Source organism: Lepidochelys olivacea (genome assembly GCF_965140295.1).
Source record: "Lepidochelys olivacea isolate rLepOli2 genome assembly, chromosome: 8".
In the NCBI taxonomy this organism is placed as follows: Eukaryota; Metazoa; Chordata; order Testudines; family Cheloniidae; genus Lepidochelys; species Lepidochelys olivacea.
Window position 1 is genome coordinate 44,929,146 of NC_140418.1, and position 17,874 is coordinate 44,947,019.

General features: G+C 50.1%; 1 protein-coding gene across 1 annotated transcript; it reads right to left on the reverse strand.

Moving 5' to 3' along the window:
* Positions 1-1,622: 1,622 nt before the first annotated feature.
* Positions 1,623-6,336, reverse strand: PLPP6 (phospholipid phosphatase 6). Its single transcript, XM_084636244.1, has 2 exons — positions 5,931-6,336; positions 1,623-2,688 (listed from the first exon to the last, which is right to left on the reverse strand). Exons 1-2 carry the CDS (start codon positions 6,238-6,240, stop codon positions 2,318-2,320), a joined length of 681 nt encoding a protein of 226 aa, XP_084492370.1. The 5' UTR covers positions 6,241-6,336; the 3' UTR covers positions 1,623-2,317.
* Between the last annotated feature and the right edge of the window lie 11,538 nt (positions 6,337-17,874).

Below are 17,874 nucleotides of genomic sequence, written 5' to 3' on the forward strand. Positions count from 1 at the left end.
TTTACTTTAATATTCCCCCCACCCCTTTATCTGTACATCTCTCAGGTGCTTCGGAAAACAGGAATTGCCATACTGGAATAGATCATTAGTACTCCTGGTACAGTAATTGGTTTTAAGGATACATTACACTGCATGGCACATATTTTTTTTTAAGTGACCTTAGTTTTTTCTTTCCACCAAATCTCTTGCATGAATACAATATGCCCCTGGGAATTTAATTTCTCATGTAGTTCTGCAATCTCTTTTTTTTCAATTCAGATACTGTGCCTTCCCTCCACAACCCCAAAAGAATAACTATCTAGTGGGTATTTCCTCCTCACTGGCTATGCAAAGAAACTATTTGCATAGCTTTTCCTTGTTGGAGGCCTAACAGACCCAGAAGAACTTCCCACCAGTGCTCTAGCTAAAGAATTTATTTTCTGCCTCTTTGGCTACTTTGTTAATTTCCTTTTCATCACCACTCTACACAACAACATTTATGTTCTTTCCTATTTGTCTCAGCAAGCATAGAGCTCCATTTATTGTAGAATTGATTTTGCTTAGATACAATCAGCTTCATAGAATAGACAAAAATAACAAAATATAGTTTGGCACACATCACTTCCACTGTTATTTTGATTGTTTTTTTCCTGTAGTGGACAGCAGTGCTATAACCAATATACCGAAATTTTAGAACATGAATAATCCCATGGAAATCAATGGGAATAGTCACCGGCTAACATGCTGAAGCCTCTTGCTGAATTGGGGCCTACATACCTGAGATCAGGATCTCAATGGAGCTTATTTATTTTTAAAGACCTAAACAGTCTACACCATGTGTCCTCATGTGGCATTAACTGTTTGCATGTTGTCTGCCTTTCAACTGAGGTGTAAGAGGGAGTAACTGTGCTCGAATGCCCTGCTCTGATGACAGAAGAATACATGAAAGGGAGCTCTGCTTACCCAACTGCTAGGACAGCCTTTTCCTGTTTGCAGTGACAAACTGCACCCTGCCTAAAGGAGAGCTGGTACAGATACCCCAGAGTACTCATTCCACACTTTATTAAAACCCTATTTGTGCATTTCCACTCCCAAAATTGCCAATTCCCAACATATTCAAAAGCAGATGCCTTTACCTTTCCAACCAGCCACCCACTTGACAAAGTGAGGCTCTGTAACTGGAATGTAGCTGGCAAGCGAGGGGCAGGCTGCTTCAGAAGGAGAAAGAATCGATTACAAAACCTTGGTAATCTCAAGGTTATAGAAGAGGCAGCAGAGGAAGTGCACCCACCCCACAAATGGGTTGAGTCAGAATAATGTACTAAAGCCACTAGGGGGCACACCCACTATTAATCAGCCGCAACAGCACCAATTAGTACATTTACAGCACAGAGGGACTGTTTTCAGGAAGTAACTATCTAACAATATTTATAAGAAGTCACATCTACTATTTATGCTATATGACAGGGGTGCGCAAACCTTTTGGCTCAAGGGCCACATTGGGGTTGCGAAACTGTATGGAGGGCCGGGTAGGGAAGGCTGTGCGTCCCCAAACAGCCTGGCCCCTGCCTCCTATCCGCCCCCTCCCATTTCCCACCCCCTGACTACCCCCCTCAGAACTCCCGACCCACCCAACCGCCCACTGCTCCCTGCTCCTTATCCAACCCCCCTGCTCCCCGCCCCCTTACCATGCCATTCAGAGCGGCAGGAGCTTCTGGCCAGAGCCAGTCCCGCCGCTCAGAGCGCTGGCGGTGTGGCGCAGCGAGGCTGCGGGAGAAGGGGGGACAGCGGGGGAGGGGCCGGGAGCTAGCCTCCCCAGCCGGGAGCTCAAGGACCGGGCAGGACGGTCCCGCGGGCCGTAGTTTGCCCACCTCTGCTATATGAGATAGTAAGCCAGCTATACTACAGGCATCCTCTGCTGTGTGCTGATTTACAGTATTTCTACTAACCACAGACCTTACTGATGCATGTTCTTAAATACCAAGAAAATAAGAATTAGCTGCTTGGCTAATATGCAGATCTCCGTCCGACTTCTACAGCACCTGGAGATGTGGAGCGATCGTATCCTGGGATGGCCAGTGCAACCGTATGGGCTGGTACATGTTTTGGCCCAGCAGCACATTGAGAGCAAGATGGCACCAAGAATAGCTTTCCAACAGATCTCATTTTGTCCCAGCCTGAGTCCACATATCCCGCAGAATGAAGCATGATGTTGTTGATATTGTCAATCTTGCTTGTCAGATGAGGCTTATGATGATTCTTTCATCCAGTCCCGGTTCACGCTCTCTGAGCAGCATAAGACACTGCAATGTGTGCCTCTTCCTTTTCATTATGGCCATCACTGGTTCCACGCTCCAAAGAGAGCAGGTGCATTCAGGGGCGACAGCCAGAAGTACTTCACCACATTGTACTGCATGTAGCCCATGATGAAGCCAAAGGCCACGTCTGTCACGTTGTGTCTGCCCAGCATGACTCTGGAGATGCCCACAATGATGGCCCATAGAACCACCAGGACCCGCAGAGGAATGGCAAGCACCAGGTGGTGTAGGACAAATCTGCACACCATGGCAGCTCTGGTAGCATGGCCTGATGGGAAGGAATATTTGTCCACAGAGATAGTGACAAACATGTCCATCTTGTTGTGAGTGGGACGTCTTCTCCTCACGAGCCCTTTCACCACCGCCACCAGGACTAAATCCAGCACCAAAGCTAGGAGATAAATACAAAGGGGTCATTTTCCACGTTGTGTGTCATAGAAATTAACCAAAACTAACCCAGGGATAAATAATGCTGCTGTTGAAACCCAGAATCAAAGTAATAAGCAAACAAAATATTTAGGATGAGCACCAACTCCATCTGCATGATGAAAACACGTATGTGGGCAGAATATAGCATAGGTTTCCTGGCTATGCGTGTATCTGTGTGTACCTACAGCCATCCTAGTGCCACCTGGGGCTTGGTGCAGTACCGTGCCCTTCGCTGTTCCACAAGTAGCCTCCAAACTCACTGGGCAAGATTGTCAGCAGGTGTAAGTCAGCCTAGCTCCTTCAAAGTCAAGGGGGCGTCATCAATTTACACCAGCTGAAGAACTGGCTCATTGTGCCAGAATGCTTTTCTCCTCTGTGGAGCATTTCCGCTCACCATTCAACTCAGGGCTCCCACAAATCCCTTTTTCAGAAGGGATGAAAGGATTCCTGTTCTAAACTGTTACCTCTTTTCCTAGCTCTAGATTCTTACACATCACAATGGGTTACCTACGGAGGTGGTGGAATCTCCTTCCTCAGAGGTTTTTAAGGTCAGGCTTGACAAACCCCTGGCTGGGATGATTTAGTTGGGGATTAGGTTCTGTTTTGAGCAGGGGGTTGGACTAGATGACCTCCTGAGGTCCCTTCCAACCCTGATATTCTATGATTCTATGAATGCACATTTAAGACCAACAGAAAACAGCTCATTTTCAGTATAATTCTTTGGCAGGCCAGGAATTGCCAGGATAGGATGGTTTATATGTAGAGAACGCCTCTTCTTCCACCCTGAGATCCTCTTCATTCCCGCTCTTCCTTCCCTCCTTCAGAAGTCCCACAACAGATACCATTCTATAAACACAATGGACTGCTACGTCTGGCTCAATTGAAAAGATTGAAGGGTCATTGGGGTAGTAGAAACTCATCAGTGCTTGTTTGAATCGGCTGCAAGCTCTTGCAGTACCATATCCTCTGTAGCTCTGATTCAGAGTTCCAGAATACAAGTCACAAGGTCATTCTCTTGCTTTCAAGCTAGCAGGGATACGGAGGCTATTCCATGGAGAGCTTGACCTTCTGGCTTCTTCAGCCAGCATGAGCCTCCATGTCCCTGCTAGCTTGAAAGCAAGAGAATGACCTTGTGACTTGTATTCTGGAACTCTGAATCACAGCTACAGAGGATATGGTACTGCAAGAGCTTGCGGCCCATTCATACAAGCACTGATGACTACTACCCCAATGACCCTTCAATCTTTTCAAGGGAGCAGGCGTAGCAGTCCATTGTGTTTATAGAATGGGCAATGGCACAGCTGGCATCAGCTCCTGGGATGTTGCTACTGAAAATGAAATTGGTGATGAAAATGGTTTGCATGCATTGCAAAAACACCACATAGTTTGGGATGAAAGGCAGTCTCCAACTGGGAGGATCTGGAAGCTGTAATACCAGGGCATGCTGAAGGCTGGGATTCAAGTTCACTGGCACAACTGAGTGACTCAACCAAGACTATGATTAAGTCTGCATGTCTGTCACAGAGATCACAGAAGTCATGGACTCCGTGACTTTCCATGACCTCCGTGACTTCTGCAGCGGCCAGTGTGGTTGGCTCTGGGGCTGCCCGAGCTTCCAGGCAGCCCTGGGGCCAGCAGCAGTTTGGGTGTGGGAAGAGGCTCCGGGGATTGGGATGCAGGGCAGCGCTTACCTCAGGGGGTTCCCTGGAAGCGGCTGGCATTTCCCTGCAGCTCCTAGGCAGAGGGGCCAGGGAGTTCTGTGCACTGCCCCTGCCTGCAGATATCGTCCCTGAAGCTCCCATTGGTGGAGGTTCCTGGCCAATGGGAGTGGCGGAGCCAGTGCTTGTGGCAGGAGCAGCATGCTGAGCCCCCCTTTAGGAGCTGCAGGGACATGTTGGCCACTTCTAGGGAGCTGCACGGAGTGGGTAGGGAGCCTGACAGCCCCGCCAACCCTCTACCACCAGTGGGGGTCCCAGGCCACATGCCTCCACCGCCTGCCTACCTCCCAGCAATAGTGGGGGTCCCAGACTACCGCCCCAGCACCCCCGGCCTGCCCTCCCAGAACTCCCCTGGCCCAAGTTTTAGTTAGGGATATACAGTACAAGTCATGGACAGGTCATAGGGCGTGAATTTTTTTGTTTACTTTTACTAAAAATATCCATGACTAAAACGTAGCCTTCCCTTAACTGTGATTACATGCTGAGCTATAGGGAGCTGGCATCAGCTCCTGTGCTGCTGCTACTGAAAACAAAATGGACAATAAAGTGATGATGAAAGTGGTTTGCATGCATTGCAAAATCACCACATAGTTTGGGATGAAAGGCAGTCTACAACTGGGAGGGTCTAGAAGCTGTAATACCAGGGCGTGCCTAAGGCTGGGATTCAGGTTCACTGACACAACTGAGTGACTCAACCAAGACTATGATTACATGCTGAGCTGGAGGCAGCTGCACTATTAGTGCCTCAATTACTTTCATAAACACTAAATTCATCCACTTAAGCCACTTCCAGAAATCCTGCATGCTGGACTCCCCATTGAAGGTTAGGATTTCCAGCTGGAGGATTCAGGTGTACCCTAGCTCACAGCACTATGGCCATATAAATCTAGATTATCAGAACCTGCCCAGATATGGCAGAACAGCTGTTTCATAGAAACAGAAGAAAGCATGTGCCACCTTTTCAGAACACTGATATCTCATCCCAAGCATGTTTGGGATGGCCCCAAAAGTGCTGTGTCCCTAGGATGACTGAAGGCACATTTGCCTGAATTGACCACGAGTCAGAATCCCTAGACTGCCATGACGAGGGAACCGTGTAGATGCAGGAAGAGCTGGCAGCCAGCTTGCTGAAGCAGTCTCTGTGGCAGCAGCTTTGGCAGATCCCCATGGGGCAGGGGTTGCATGGCACACTGGTTTCCCAGCCCTGCTGAGTGCAGCCCCTGCCCTGGGGCACAGGGAGGCAGGGCCCTGGGAAGCTGGCAGAAGAGTGGCAGGGCTGGGATACCAGCACAGATCAGGGCTGGCTGGGATACGCCCTGCTGGGTGACTTGCCCCAGCCTGGGCTCTCGGGAAGCAGCTCTCAGGTAGGTGACGGGGGGGGTGGTGGTGGTGACTCAGCCTCTTCCCTGCCCGCTGCTCTGCCGAGCCTGGGCCCCGAGCCAGCCGTGATGAGAGGGGAGAGGCGCCCCTTCCCCCGGCCCCTCACCGAAGAGCAGGTTGAGCAGCACCTCGCGGCCCGCCGGGCTCTCGCTGCGGCCCAGCCCATACAGGGTGCCCGCCAGCCAGGGCACGCCGTGGCCGGAGACCTCGAGGAGCCGCAGGAGGGGCCTGGCGCTGCCCCAGGCCGAGCGCTCCCCGGCGCACACGCCCAGCCGCCGGGAGACCCGCAGGTCGGCGGCCAGCAGGGAGCGCAGCGCCACGGCCGCGCAGGACGGGCTGGGGACGGGCGCGGCGCGGCGGGACGGGCTGGGGACGGGCGCGGCGCGGCGGGACGGGCTGCTCCGGGGGCTGGGCATGGCGGCCAGGCACGGACCCGTCCGGTTCTCCTCAGCGCCCGCCCGGCGGCCCCAGCCCGGCCGCCTGCTTCCGCTTCCGCTTCCGCCTGCCTCACGTGACTCCGCGCGCCCTCGCTCCGGTCACCCTGGAAACCAGGAGGGGCCGGACCTGCGGGCCGCGTGGGCTCCGTCCAGTCCTTCCCCGGGGGGTGGGTTCGGAGGACGGCTCCGTCCTACCACTTGAGGCAGAGCAGGGTGGGGTGAGAGTGCAAGGGGCTGGAGGCTCGTATGCTGCAGGGTGGGTGGGGGTCCTACCCCATGGGGTGGGGCAGGGTGTTGTAGAGGAAAGTTGGAAAAGGTGAAGCCCGGTAAAGAATCAGAAACCAGGAGACAAAGGGCACCTCAAATTTATTGTTTTTGTAATCTCGTGATTTTAAGCCAATCTCATGATTTTGTGGGGCCTGACTTGCTACCTTTGAATGTTTGGGGTTGGCAATACTGGAAATCAGGACAACAGCAAACAATCTCACAGCAGAAATCTGAAACATAATGCACGCGCCTCCTAATACACATGCCCAGTGCTCCAAACACACTTCTGCATCCTGAACTCCCATTGGTGGTGGCCTGACTGTGGCACATTGTGTCTTTTGAGACGTGGCTGATGATTAAGGCTGCGTGTTTGTCAGGGAGGTCACAGAAGTCACGGATTCCGTGATTTTCCATGACCTCCGTGACTTCTGCAGCGGCTGCTGCAGCTGGCTCCAGGGCTGCCCAAGCAGCTCGGGCAGCTCCTGGGCCGCCGCACTCGTGCTGCTGGGGCAATCTCAGGCCACCGCACACCCCTCCTCCTAGCAGCAGCAGTAGTTTAGGTGTGGGAGGGGACTCAGGGCTGGGGCACAGGGTTGGGGTGAGGAGCGGCGCTGACCTCAAGGGGTGTGGGGGGCTCTGCGGACGCTGCCAGCATGTCCCTGCAGTTCCTAGGCAAAGGGGTCAGGGAGCTCTGCATGCTGCCCCTGCTTGCAGTGCCCCCGCAGCTCCCACGGGCTGCAGTTCTCAGCCAATGAGAGCTGTGGAGCCCGCACTCATGGCAGGGGCAGCGCATGGCGCTCCCCTTGCCTTCCCTCCCCCTAGGAGCTGCAGGGATGCACCAGCTGCTTCTGGGGAACTGTGCGGAGCCAGGGGAGAAGCATGCTGGCCCTGGCAACCCTCCTTCCCAGCACCAGTGGGAGTCCCAGGCCATGCGCCACTTGCCCCCCCCCAGCACCAGTGGGGGTCCTGGGAAACACCCCCACCCAGCACTTGCGGTGCCCCCTGGGCCGTTTCCCCTAGCACCCGCGGCACCCAGACTAAGTTTTAGTTAGGGGTATATAATACAAGTCATGGACAGGTCATGGGTTGTAAATTTTTGTTTACTCCCCATGACGTGTCCATGACTTTTACTAAAAATACCCATGACTAAAACATAGCCTTACTGATGATGTATGCATGCATTTGTGTTGGGATGGTGGCTGACTGTGTTGCATCCTACCCTTCCTCCTGCATACTGTGCAAACTGCCCACACATATTTCATTGTCCCTAGTGTTAAGGAAAAGTTAGCATATGTGACTCCATTTTGGTTTGGGGCCCACCATTGTCTAAAAGCAAGCACATCATGCACCAGGAGGAGTGTTCCTTAGATACTGCATTTTGATTTAACCCTTCTATTTAGTTTTAAACTAAACTGTCCTATGAAAAATTAAACACAGCAATTCTGGCCACAAGACAAACACAAAACACAGAACATAATTCCTATTGTGCCAGTAAATTCATGATATGTTGAATTGCTTTTCAGCTGGCATCAGTTTTCTCTGATTTTCTGAAAAACAAAAAGAACATAGATCTACCCCTTCTGGGCAGTCAGTTATTGCTTAAAATATCTCCTTTTTATACAAATACTCTTGTTAATTGCAGGCAAAACAGAGGAATTACCCATATTTTCTTGTATTTGTTTCATAGACAGCCCCGGTTTCAGTGGCTTCTACCTTATCAGTTAGGTAATTTAAATTAAAACAAATGCTTTTCGGCTTGCTTTTAGATCCACAGCTTAAAGATTCTTACTTTAAAAAGGGCACAATAAACTTTACCAGACTTTTGATTGCCTTTTACTTTTAACTCCTGCTGTCAAACACACAGCGACCTGAAAAGGAAGACACCACCTATTGTAGCCCCTTGGAGCCTGATAAGATATTAATTAAGTAGCACTGTATAATTTCAGTCCTTTAGAAAAGGGCCCATTTTTCTCAAAAATGGCTGCAAAGAAACCAAGAATTCTTTTTTTCCTAGAATTTCACAAAGTTTAACTGCTTAATTCTTTCCAGCAACTACAGAGTTAACTTCTTACTTTCCTTTCTTAAATCACTTGCTTATCTCCCAAAACTACACCCAATCAACTCAGATTTTACCATTCCAAGTATTATTCCGGGATTTACGTTTCCCATTCCTGTAATTATTTACTCTTCTTTTTCCACTATGCCCTCCAAGTTTCCTGTTTTCCAATCTCTCTATCTGTTGTTTGCCCGCTTGGGCCTGATCCTGTTTTTCTCTCTGAACTGTCCTTCCATGAGCACCAGCTTTATCCCACTATCAATTTAACAAGGAGGGTGGGCTTCTTAACTAGCCCCCCAGCCCTCCTGGTCTCTTCTCTTAAATATTCTCACTCACAAGGGCTACCCGAGTCCTCCCCCGTGAGGCTTGTCACCTGGACAGAACGCACGGTCAATTGGCAAGCAAGGAGGTGACGGGCATAAGTCAGAAAGCCGAGGGTAAGCCGGAGGAGGGGCAGAAGCAGGCATAGCACAGAGCGGGGCTGGAGACCCCTGAGATGAATAAGAAAAGGAGGAGGAAAGAGGACGTCCTTTCACACGCGTATAAGCCCAGTTGTCCCACACATACCGATGTAAGCAGAGTCAGGATGAGCTCCACCCTGACATCTGGTGGTGAGGTGTGGCAAGTTGTGGAAAAGAACTTCAGGGGCTGATCTCATTTGCATAGGCACACCCACCCCACCTAGAATGAGGCCATAGCTGCCCAAATTGTCACTTTGGCTGCAGTGGGATCCCCAGTGTCTCTGTTATTGGGGCAGGAAGAATAAATTGTTATTACCCTGATTTTGGGAATCAAGGACAGTGGAACTACACTTGGCCTTTTGTTATGATGGAGGGACTCGCCATCAACTAAGTAACACTCGCTAGGCAAGGGACGTGGGTTTCAAAACTCTGTGAATGGAGAGAGGCCAGGAATAGGTATTAATACTTAGTGGCATGGGCCCCCTGGTGAGGGCCTTATATGCTAATTGCACTTCCTCCTCTCTCCACTGTGGAATATCAGAGCTAATTTTGATTCCATTAGAAGTCTAGTTACAGGCTGCTGAGCTTACTCTGGGCTAATGGTGCACCAGCACTGAGGGTCCCCTACTACAAGCTGTAAATCACAAAAGAGCTAAACTTACTAAGAGCTGAAATCACTGAGTGTTGTGTTAAGTAGTGGGGGAGCCTGAAGATATATGGTGGGGCAGTTTGTGGGACGGCAAGCAGAGTGGCTGGTGGAGCAGAGCAGTTTGCGGGACGGTGAGCGGAGCTGTTTGTGAGACAGTGTAGCGGAGCAGAGCGGAGGCATTCATGAGATGGCGAGCGGAGCCCTGTGGAGCTGTGGGGTAGTCAGCTTCAGGTCACGTAAGGTGCCCCTTACCTCTTCTCTCCCCCCCCCACCGGCACATTTTTACACAGACTGGGGAGTAAAACTCTGCAGATAAACTTTTGGACTCTGGGGCTGCCCTGACCAGGGACAGAGACTTTTGGGTCGTTGGACTTTTGGGACTTTGGGTGATTTCGGGTTGCTGGACTCAAGAACCAGAGGGAAAGGACAGGCCCCAGTTTGCTTGGGGTGGGTTTTTTGCTCATGGGTTGTGTTATGAATCCTGTTGGTGGTGTTTCCCCAACATAATGCCACATTGTTTCTCTCTGTTATTAAAAGGCTTTTTGTTACACTCAGACTCTGTGCTTGCGAGAGGGGAAGTATTGCCTCTTGGAGGTGCCCAGCGGGGGTGGTATATATTTGTCCCAGGTCACCGGGTGGGGGCTCGAGCCGGTTTTGCATTGTGTTATTGGAATGGAACCCCTAGATACTGAACCCGGCCCTTGTTGCTGTCAACTCTGACAGGCAGAAGGCTTACACCAATAATCCATCTGGGCTGGAGCTTTGTCTTCGAACCTTTTCCTAAGCGCTGTTAATTTTTCCCCAGCAAAGGAACCATCCGGTGGCCATTCGAAAGGTGTTTGAGTTGTTAGTGCTGGCCACTCAACCTTGCACAAGATTACAGCTTTTTTTTTATTTTTTACCTAACCCATGGGTACCAGAAATATTCCCCCAGTTCTCAAGAATTTCAGCCAAAGGGGTCCCCTTACTTACACTCTGCCCAGAACCCATAATGGGCTACCAAAAAGGACACAAAATGTGCCACCTTATCGCCTAAGCGACGGCTCATACCCCCGCTCCTCAGAGTTCTCAAAGGTGAACTCCCCCTGTGCCAGCTGGAGCTGTCCGAGAGGAGGAGTGTAGTCTCGCTTGTTGGAGTGAGCCTAGAGTCCCTTCGTGGTTGCCAAAACTGCTACGAATTACACCTGACAGGTCACGCACAAGAACTGCTACGAATTATACCTGACAGGTCACGCACAGGAACTGCTGCAAATTATACCCCATAGGTCACGCACAGTTCAAGTCTAGGCTGACACACACGAACAAAGTCCACAACTGCAGAGTTCCCAAAGATACTAAGTTTATTACGCTCGAGCGTGGTGCCCCCCTGCTAATCAGGAGGGGACCCCGAATGCAGGTTATACAGAGATTATATATCTTTTAGCAAAGCATGTTGCCCTCGTGCATCGGAAACCTTAGCCAATAGACAAACCCTTCCCTTGTCTACCACCTATCCCTGCTAGGTACATTCCCCGTGCTAGACCATTACTTCAACTACACAACATGGTTCTAAAGCAATGCACCAGTAGCCTTTCTTATCAGGATGGGAGGCTCACATCAAGGCCAGGAGGCAGGGAGTTAGGAACAGACAAAGAACAGAAACTGGGAGTCGAGACAGGCTGGAAACAAGGGGGAGCGTTTTCACAGGAATGCAGTATCTAAGGAACACTCCTCCTGGTGCATGATGTGCTTGCTTTTAGACAATGGTGGGCTCCAAACCAAAATGGAGTCACATATGCTAACTTTTCCTTAACAGTAGTAAGGATTATCTGTTTCCCTTGTTTGCTTATTTTGAGCTGAAGAAGCTGATGTTAATGTCTGGGGGCTTTTTAAAACCATTTTGCAGAGCAATGTTGTCCAACCATAGCCCAGGGGCTACTGGTTACCCTCAAGTCTCTGAACTGAGGGCTTCAAAGGCAACAGTGTTAGGAAGATAGTGGAGGTTTGGTTACAAATTGGCAGTGTGCTCTCTGGACCAGCCCCTTTATGCTGGAAGTGAAGTGTCTGAATCAGGTCTGGTGCTGTGCCTGGCCTCCCTGTCTGCCTCCCCATGGCTTCCCGTACAGCAGTTCTGATGGGAGCCCCCTGAGAGTTCGCTGAGCCTTACCTGGTACAGCTGCAATGCAGCTCCCCTGCTGTCTGCCAGCAGTATCACAGGAGGGAGGAGAGCAGTTCTGGCTTCTCCATTGCATTCCCTGCTTGTGTGTAGGACCTGCAAGGAGAGTAGGATGGGAGCTTGGCTGGCTCTATCTGACTCTAGAGGAGCTCCTATGTGGAGCCTATGTGATCAATGGCTCCATGTCTAGTTGGCAGCCGGTGACAAGTGGAGTGCCCCAGGGGTCGGTCCTGGGGCCGGTTTTGTTCAATATCTTCATAAATGATCTGGAGGATGGTGTGGATTGCACTCTCAGCAAATTTGCAGATGATACTAAACTGGGAGGAGTGGTAGATACGCTGGAGGGCAGGGATAGGATACAGAGGGACCTAGACAAATTGGAGGATTGGGCCAAAAGAAATCTGATGAGGTTCAATAAGGATAAGTGCAGGGTCCTGCACTTAGGACGGAAGAACCCAATGCACAGCTACAGACTAGGGACCGAATGGCTAGGCAGCAGTTCTGCGGAAAAGGACCTAGGGGTGACAGTGGACGAGAAGCTGGATATGAGTCAGCAGTGTGCCCTTGTTGCCAAGAAGGTCAATGGCATTTTGGGATGTATAAGTAGGGGCATAGCGAGCAGATCGAGGGACGAGATCGTTCCCCTCTATTCAACATTGGTGAGGCCTCATCTGGAGTACTGTGTCCAGTTTTGGGCCCCACACTACAAGAAGGATGTGGATAAATTGGAGAGAGTCCAGCGAAGGGCAATAAAAATGATTAGGGGTCTGGAACACATGACTTCTGAGGAGAGGCTGAGGGAACTGGGATTGTTTAGTGTGCAGAAGAGAAGAATGAGGGGGGATTTGATAGCTGCTTTCAACTACCTGAGAGGTGGTTCCAGAGAGGATGGTTCTAGACTATTCTCAGTGGTAGAAGAGGACAGGACAGGGAGTAATGGTCTCAAGTTGCAGTGGGGGAGGTTTAGGTTGGATATTAGGAAAAACTTTTTCACTAGGAGGGTGATGAAACACTGGAATGCGTTACCTAGGGAGGTGGTAGAATCTCCTTCCTTAGAAGTTTTTAAGGTCAGGCTTAAGCCTTTAAACCTTAAAGCCCTGGCTGGGATGATTTAATTGGGGATTGATCCTGCTTTGAGCAGGGAGTTGGACTAGATGACCTCCTGAGGTCCCTTCCAACCCTGATATTCTATGATTCTATGTACACTGCTATCCAGAGAAGCTCAGGAAAGGGGGAGAAAGGAGAAGAAGCTGAGAACCAACAGCCAGTCATGGCTCCCTGATCCCAGCCCAGATTAGAGCAGTCTGAGGGCAACGCTAACTGAACCATCTGGCAGTGTGCCCCTAAGGACTCATTATTAGCTGGGATGGTAGAGCATCCTACCCCAGCCACTCTCCCCTTCACCTCCAACACCACCTCTGTGTCAGAGATTATGAGGAAAGGAGGTGTGGGAGCTACACTGCTTCTACACCTTCTGCACGGGACTTGTGGGTGGGTTTTGCTCCCTTTGTGCCACTGGCGCAGTGCAAAGTGAGCAGAACAGGGCAGAGGATCTGCCTTAAAGCACTGACTGTATCCTCCTTGACCTGCATGAAATAACGTTTGGACCGGAGGCAGTGTATATGAAATTGGAGCTGTGCTGATCATTTCAAACAGGAAGGCAGTAGAATGCCTAAAAAGGAGATGCCTAAACAGAGTCAGAATAAAGGAAAAGCAGCAAACCAAGACAGCAACATCTTCCTGAGGGAGCAGAGAGTATGTCTTGCCTGGCATTGGCTCTGTGCACTCTGCCTCACAAAATGGCAGCTGCCCCTGTATCTGTCTCTGGGATTTATCTGAGCACCTCACCATCATTATCCTTACAGCCCATCTGTGAGGTAGGGCAGTGCTTCTATCCCCGTCATACAGCTGGAGAATTGAAATACAAAGGCCCAGACCCTCAAAGGTATTTAGACTCCTAATGGCCATTGAAATAAATAGAAGTTAGAAACCTAAACTCCTTTTAGGATTTGGGCTGAAGAGACCAAGGGCTTGTCTACACTTCAGCTTTTTTGCTGGTAACCTGAGTTGCTTTGTGTTAAAGTATCTGCTGTCCACAATCAAAATGTTTCACTGTGAATCATCTGGCCTTTGAACACACATTATGAACTCTATGATCTCTATGAACATTGCTGGCGTTGCTATTCCTCTAGTCATTCTTAGAGACCCAGCTGCTTCCCTGGTTGACGAATCCTTTTACAGGACACTTGGATAACTGAAAGGAGCTGTTAGATTGTCATCTTGGTAGTTGCAGAATGACAATGGAATGTATACTTGGGAGACTGAAAGGTAGATGGAGATGTCTTCTGTCTTGGCTGGAAGCTGATGAGAAATATCTGACTTATGATAATTGCTTGCTGTGTGTTCCACCTTCATGAGAGTATCTAGTAAGACATCTGTGACACTGCAGCCCATATTCTTCATAGTGATATTATTATGATATGATTATGGCATATTTATGCATTTTATACAAAATAAGTCATGTGAGGTGTCATTGGAAAAGTTATGATTTGCTGAATGTGATTATCCTATTTGTATGCAAGTATCATTTTTGTATCTGAAGTTATGAATATTGACTATTGTAACAAAGTTCCTCCTCTACCTTGGTGGGTCTTGCACTTATTGGCGGATTTGCTCACCTCAGAGATTCATGGCAGCCCTTAGTTTGGCCATTTTCATGAACCCATAGTCCAGGTCAACTCCTCCTGTGTCTGATCAGGCGTTGGGAGGTTTGGAGGGAACCCGGACCCGCCCTCTACTCCGGGTTCCAGCCCAGGGCCCTGTAGAATGCAACTGTCTAGAGTGCCTCCTGGAACAGCTGTGCAACAGCTACAACTCCCTGGGCTACTTCCCCATGGCCTCCTCCCAACACTTTCTTTATCCTCACCATAGGATCTTCCTCCTGATGTCTGATAATGCTTGTGCTCCTCAGTCCTCCAGCAGTACACCTTCTCACTCTCAGCTCCTAGTGCCTCTTGCTCCCAGGTCCTCACATGCGCACCACAAACTGAAGTGAACTCCTTTTTAAACGCAAGTGCCCTGATTAGCCTGCCTTAATTGATTCTAGCAGCTTCTTGATTGGCTGCAGGTGTTCTAATCAGCCTGTTTGCCTTAATTGTTTCCAGAAAGTTCATGATTGTTCTGGAACCTTCCCTGTTATCTTACCCAGGAAACGATATCTCTCCCTTCTATCGCACTCCTGTAGCTCTGGGGCCGTTTTCCGATCCTCAGTACATTCACGTATCTGGGCGGAGTTCCTCTGGGCGGCGTCCACCGACTCCCTTGACACCTTCGAGGAGCGGTGGGCGCTGTCCGAGGTTCTCTGCTCGGTGACCCCGTCCGGTTCCCTCTGTCTGACCCTTTGATTGAGGGGGAAGTGCAAGAGGCCCCAGCCGTTGCCACTGTGGATACCATCATCACTGTCACCTAGGAGGGGTCCTATCACACGTGGGTGTACGTCCGTCCCCACCCCCAAACCGCCCACCCTGCAGCCATGCCCATCTTGATGGGCACTCTCAGGAGAGGAATAATCGGTGACACTGGGCGTGGCACTAGGTAACTCGAGGGGGTGGAAGACCATAAGTGTCGAGGAAGCCCCCCACTCTAGGCCACCAGGTAACTCAGGAGGGTGGAAGACCACGAGTGTCGAGGAAGCCCCCCTGCTCTGGGCCCAGGCTAACCTGAACACTTCTCCCTCCTGAAGGCTGCTGTGTTATACCTTGTGTTTGCTTTTGTTTTGTTGCATAGTTTTGCTTTATCCTTTTTGGTGATTCTTTGTAAGTGTTACACAAATAAAATTCTTTTCTGCTTCAAAAAAAAAAAAAAAGTCCTCCAGCAGTACGCCTTCTCACTCTCAGCTACTAGTGCCTCTTGCTCCCAGCTCCTCACATGCGCACCACAAACTGAAGTGAGTTCCTTTTTAAATGCAGGTGCCCTGATTAGCCTGCCTTAATTGATTCTAGCATCTTCTTGATTAGCTGCAGGTGTTCTAATCAGCCTGTCTGCCTTAATTGTTTCCAGAAAGTTCATGATTGTTCTGGAACCTTCCCTGTTACCTTACCCAGGGAAAAGGGACCTACTTAACCTGGGGCTAATATATCTGCCTTCTGTCACTCCCCTGTAGCCATCTGGCCTGACCCTGTCACATATCCCCCACCTCTGCTCAACACCACAGGATTGGGCAACTTGGGATGTCAGGCAGTGTACCTGGGACAAGCCATCTGCATTGCCATGGTGGCTTCCAGCCCAGTGTTGTATGGTGAATTGGAAATGTTGTAGGGACAGAAACCATCTGGTCACCCTTGTGTTCTTCTCTTTATTTCGCTGTATCCACTGGAGGGGTGCATGGTCAGTCACACGGGTAAACCGTCATCCTAGCAGGTAATAACGTATTGTTTCCATGGCCCATTTCACAGCAAGGCACTCTCTCTCAACCATGGCACACTTCTGCTCTCTCGGGAGGAGTTTTCTGCGGAGGTAGAGGATTGGGTGTTCTTCGTCTCCGACCATCTGCGATAGGACAGCTCCCAATCCTACTTCAGATGCATCTATTTGTAAAATGAATTCTTTGTTGAAGTCTGGGGCTATAAGCACAGGGTTACTGCAGAGGGCTGTCCGTAGATATGTGATTGCAGTTTCCGCAGCATCAGTCCACTTCACCATGTCCGGACCCCTGGCTTTTGTCAGGTCTGTCAGGGGACTCGCTCTGGTAGCAAAATGGGGAATAAATCGCTGGTAGTACCCCCCCACACACCCAGGAATGCCCAGACTTGCTTTTTCCGATTCGGCCGGGGCCAATTTTGGATAGCCTCTAGTTTGTTTAGTTAGGGCTTGACCGTGCCCCTTCCTACAATGTAGCCAAGGTATTTAGCCTCAGCTAGCCCTATAGCACACTTGGTTGGGTTGGCTGTGAGGCCGGCCCATCTTAGCATGTCCAGTACCGCTTCCACCTTTTTCAAGTGGGTCTCCCAGTCGGGGGTGTGAATAATCACATCATCCAGGTACGCAGCTGCATAACTGGTATGGGGCCACAGGAGCTTGTCCATAAGAAGCTGGAAGGTGGCAGGTGTCCCATGCGGTCCAAAAGGAAGAATAGTATATTGAAACAGACACTCTGGTGTAGAGAATGCTGTCTTTTCTTTCGCCTCTTTGGCAAGGGGAATCTGCCAGTATGCCTTTGTTAAATCAAGGGTGGTCAAAAATCTGGCATTGCCCAGGCAGTCAACTAACTCATTAATATGGGGTACGGGATATGCATCAAATTTGGATATCTCATTCAGCTGGTGAAAGTCATTACAAAACCTAGTGGTGCCATTGGGTTTGGGCACCAACACAATCAGGCTCGACCATTGACCGTGGGACTCTTCTAAGACTCCCAGTTCCAACATCCTTTTTACCTTTGCCTTGATCTCCTCCCTTTTTGCTGCGGGCTCCGGTAGGGCCTTAAAGTTACCTTTGTCCCAGGGTCTGTGACAATGTGGTGATATGCTTCGGTGGTCCAGCCTGGTTTGGTTGAAAATACGTCCTGGTACCGGTTGGTCATCTCAGTTACCTCTTTATTCTGGTTTGGTATCAGATCAGGGAATATCCTGATCTGCTCATGTAGGTTATTTCCCTGGATTGGGGCCTCTTGAGCCACTACACATGCCTCTTGCTGGTGCCAAGGTTTCAAGAGGTTAATGTGATAAATCTGTTCTTGTTTTTGGTGTCCCGGCTGCCGCACCTTGTAGGTTACTTCCCCCATGGGTTCAGCCACCTCATAGGGCCCCTGCCATTGGGCCAAAAGCTTGCTTTCTGCCGTGGGTACCAACACCATCACCTGATCCCCTGGTTGGAAGTGTTGGACTTTTTCCTGGCAATTGTAATGGATTCACTGGGCCTCCTGCGCCTTTTCCAAATGTTCCCGTACAATAGGGGTGACCCGGGCTATCCGGTCTCGCATTTGCAACACATGGTCAATTATATTTCTCCCCTCACTGGGTTCCTC

What these genes read in the sequence shown, in the direction of transcription:
- PLPP6 (XM_084636244.1), bottom strand. Translation starts at nt 6,240, where the DNA reads ATGCCCAGCCCCCGGAGCAGCCCGTCCCGCCGCGCCGCGCCCGTCCCC. An exon ending in GCTGCTCAACCTGCTCTTCG is followed by an intron (nt 2,689 to 5,930) that starts GTGAGGGGCCGG and finishes TTTATCTCCTAG; the next exon opens with CTTTGGTGCTGGATTTAGTC.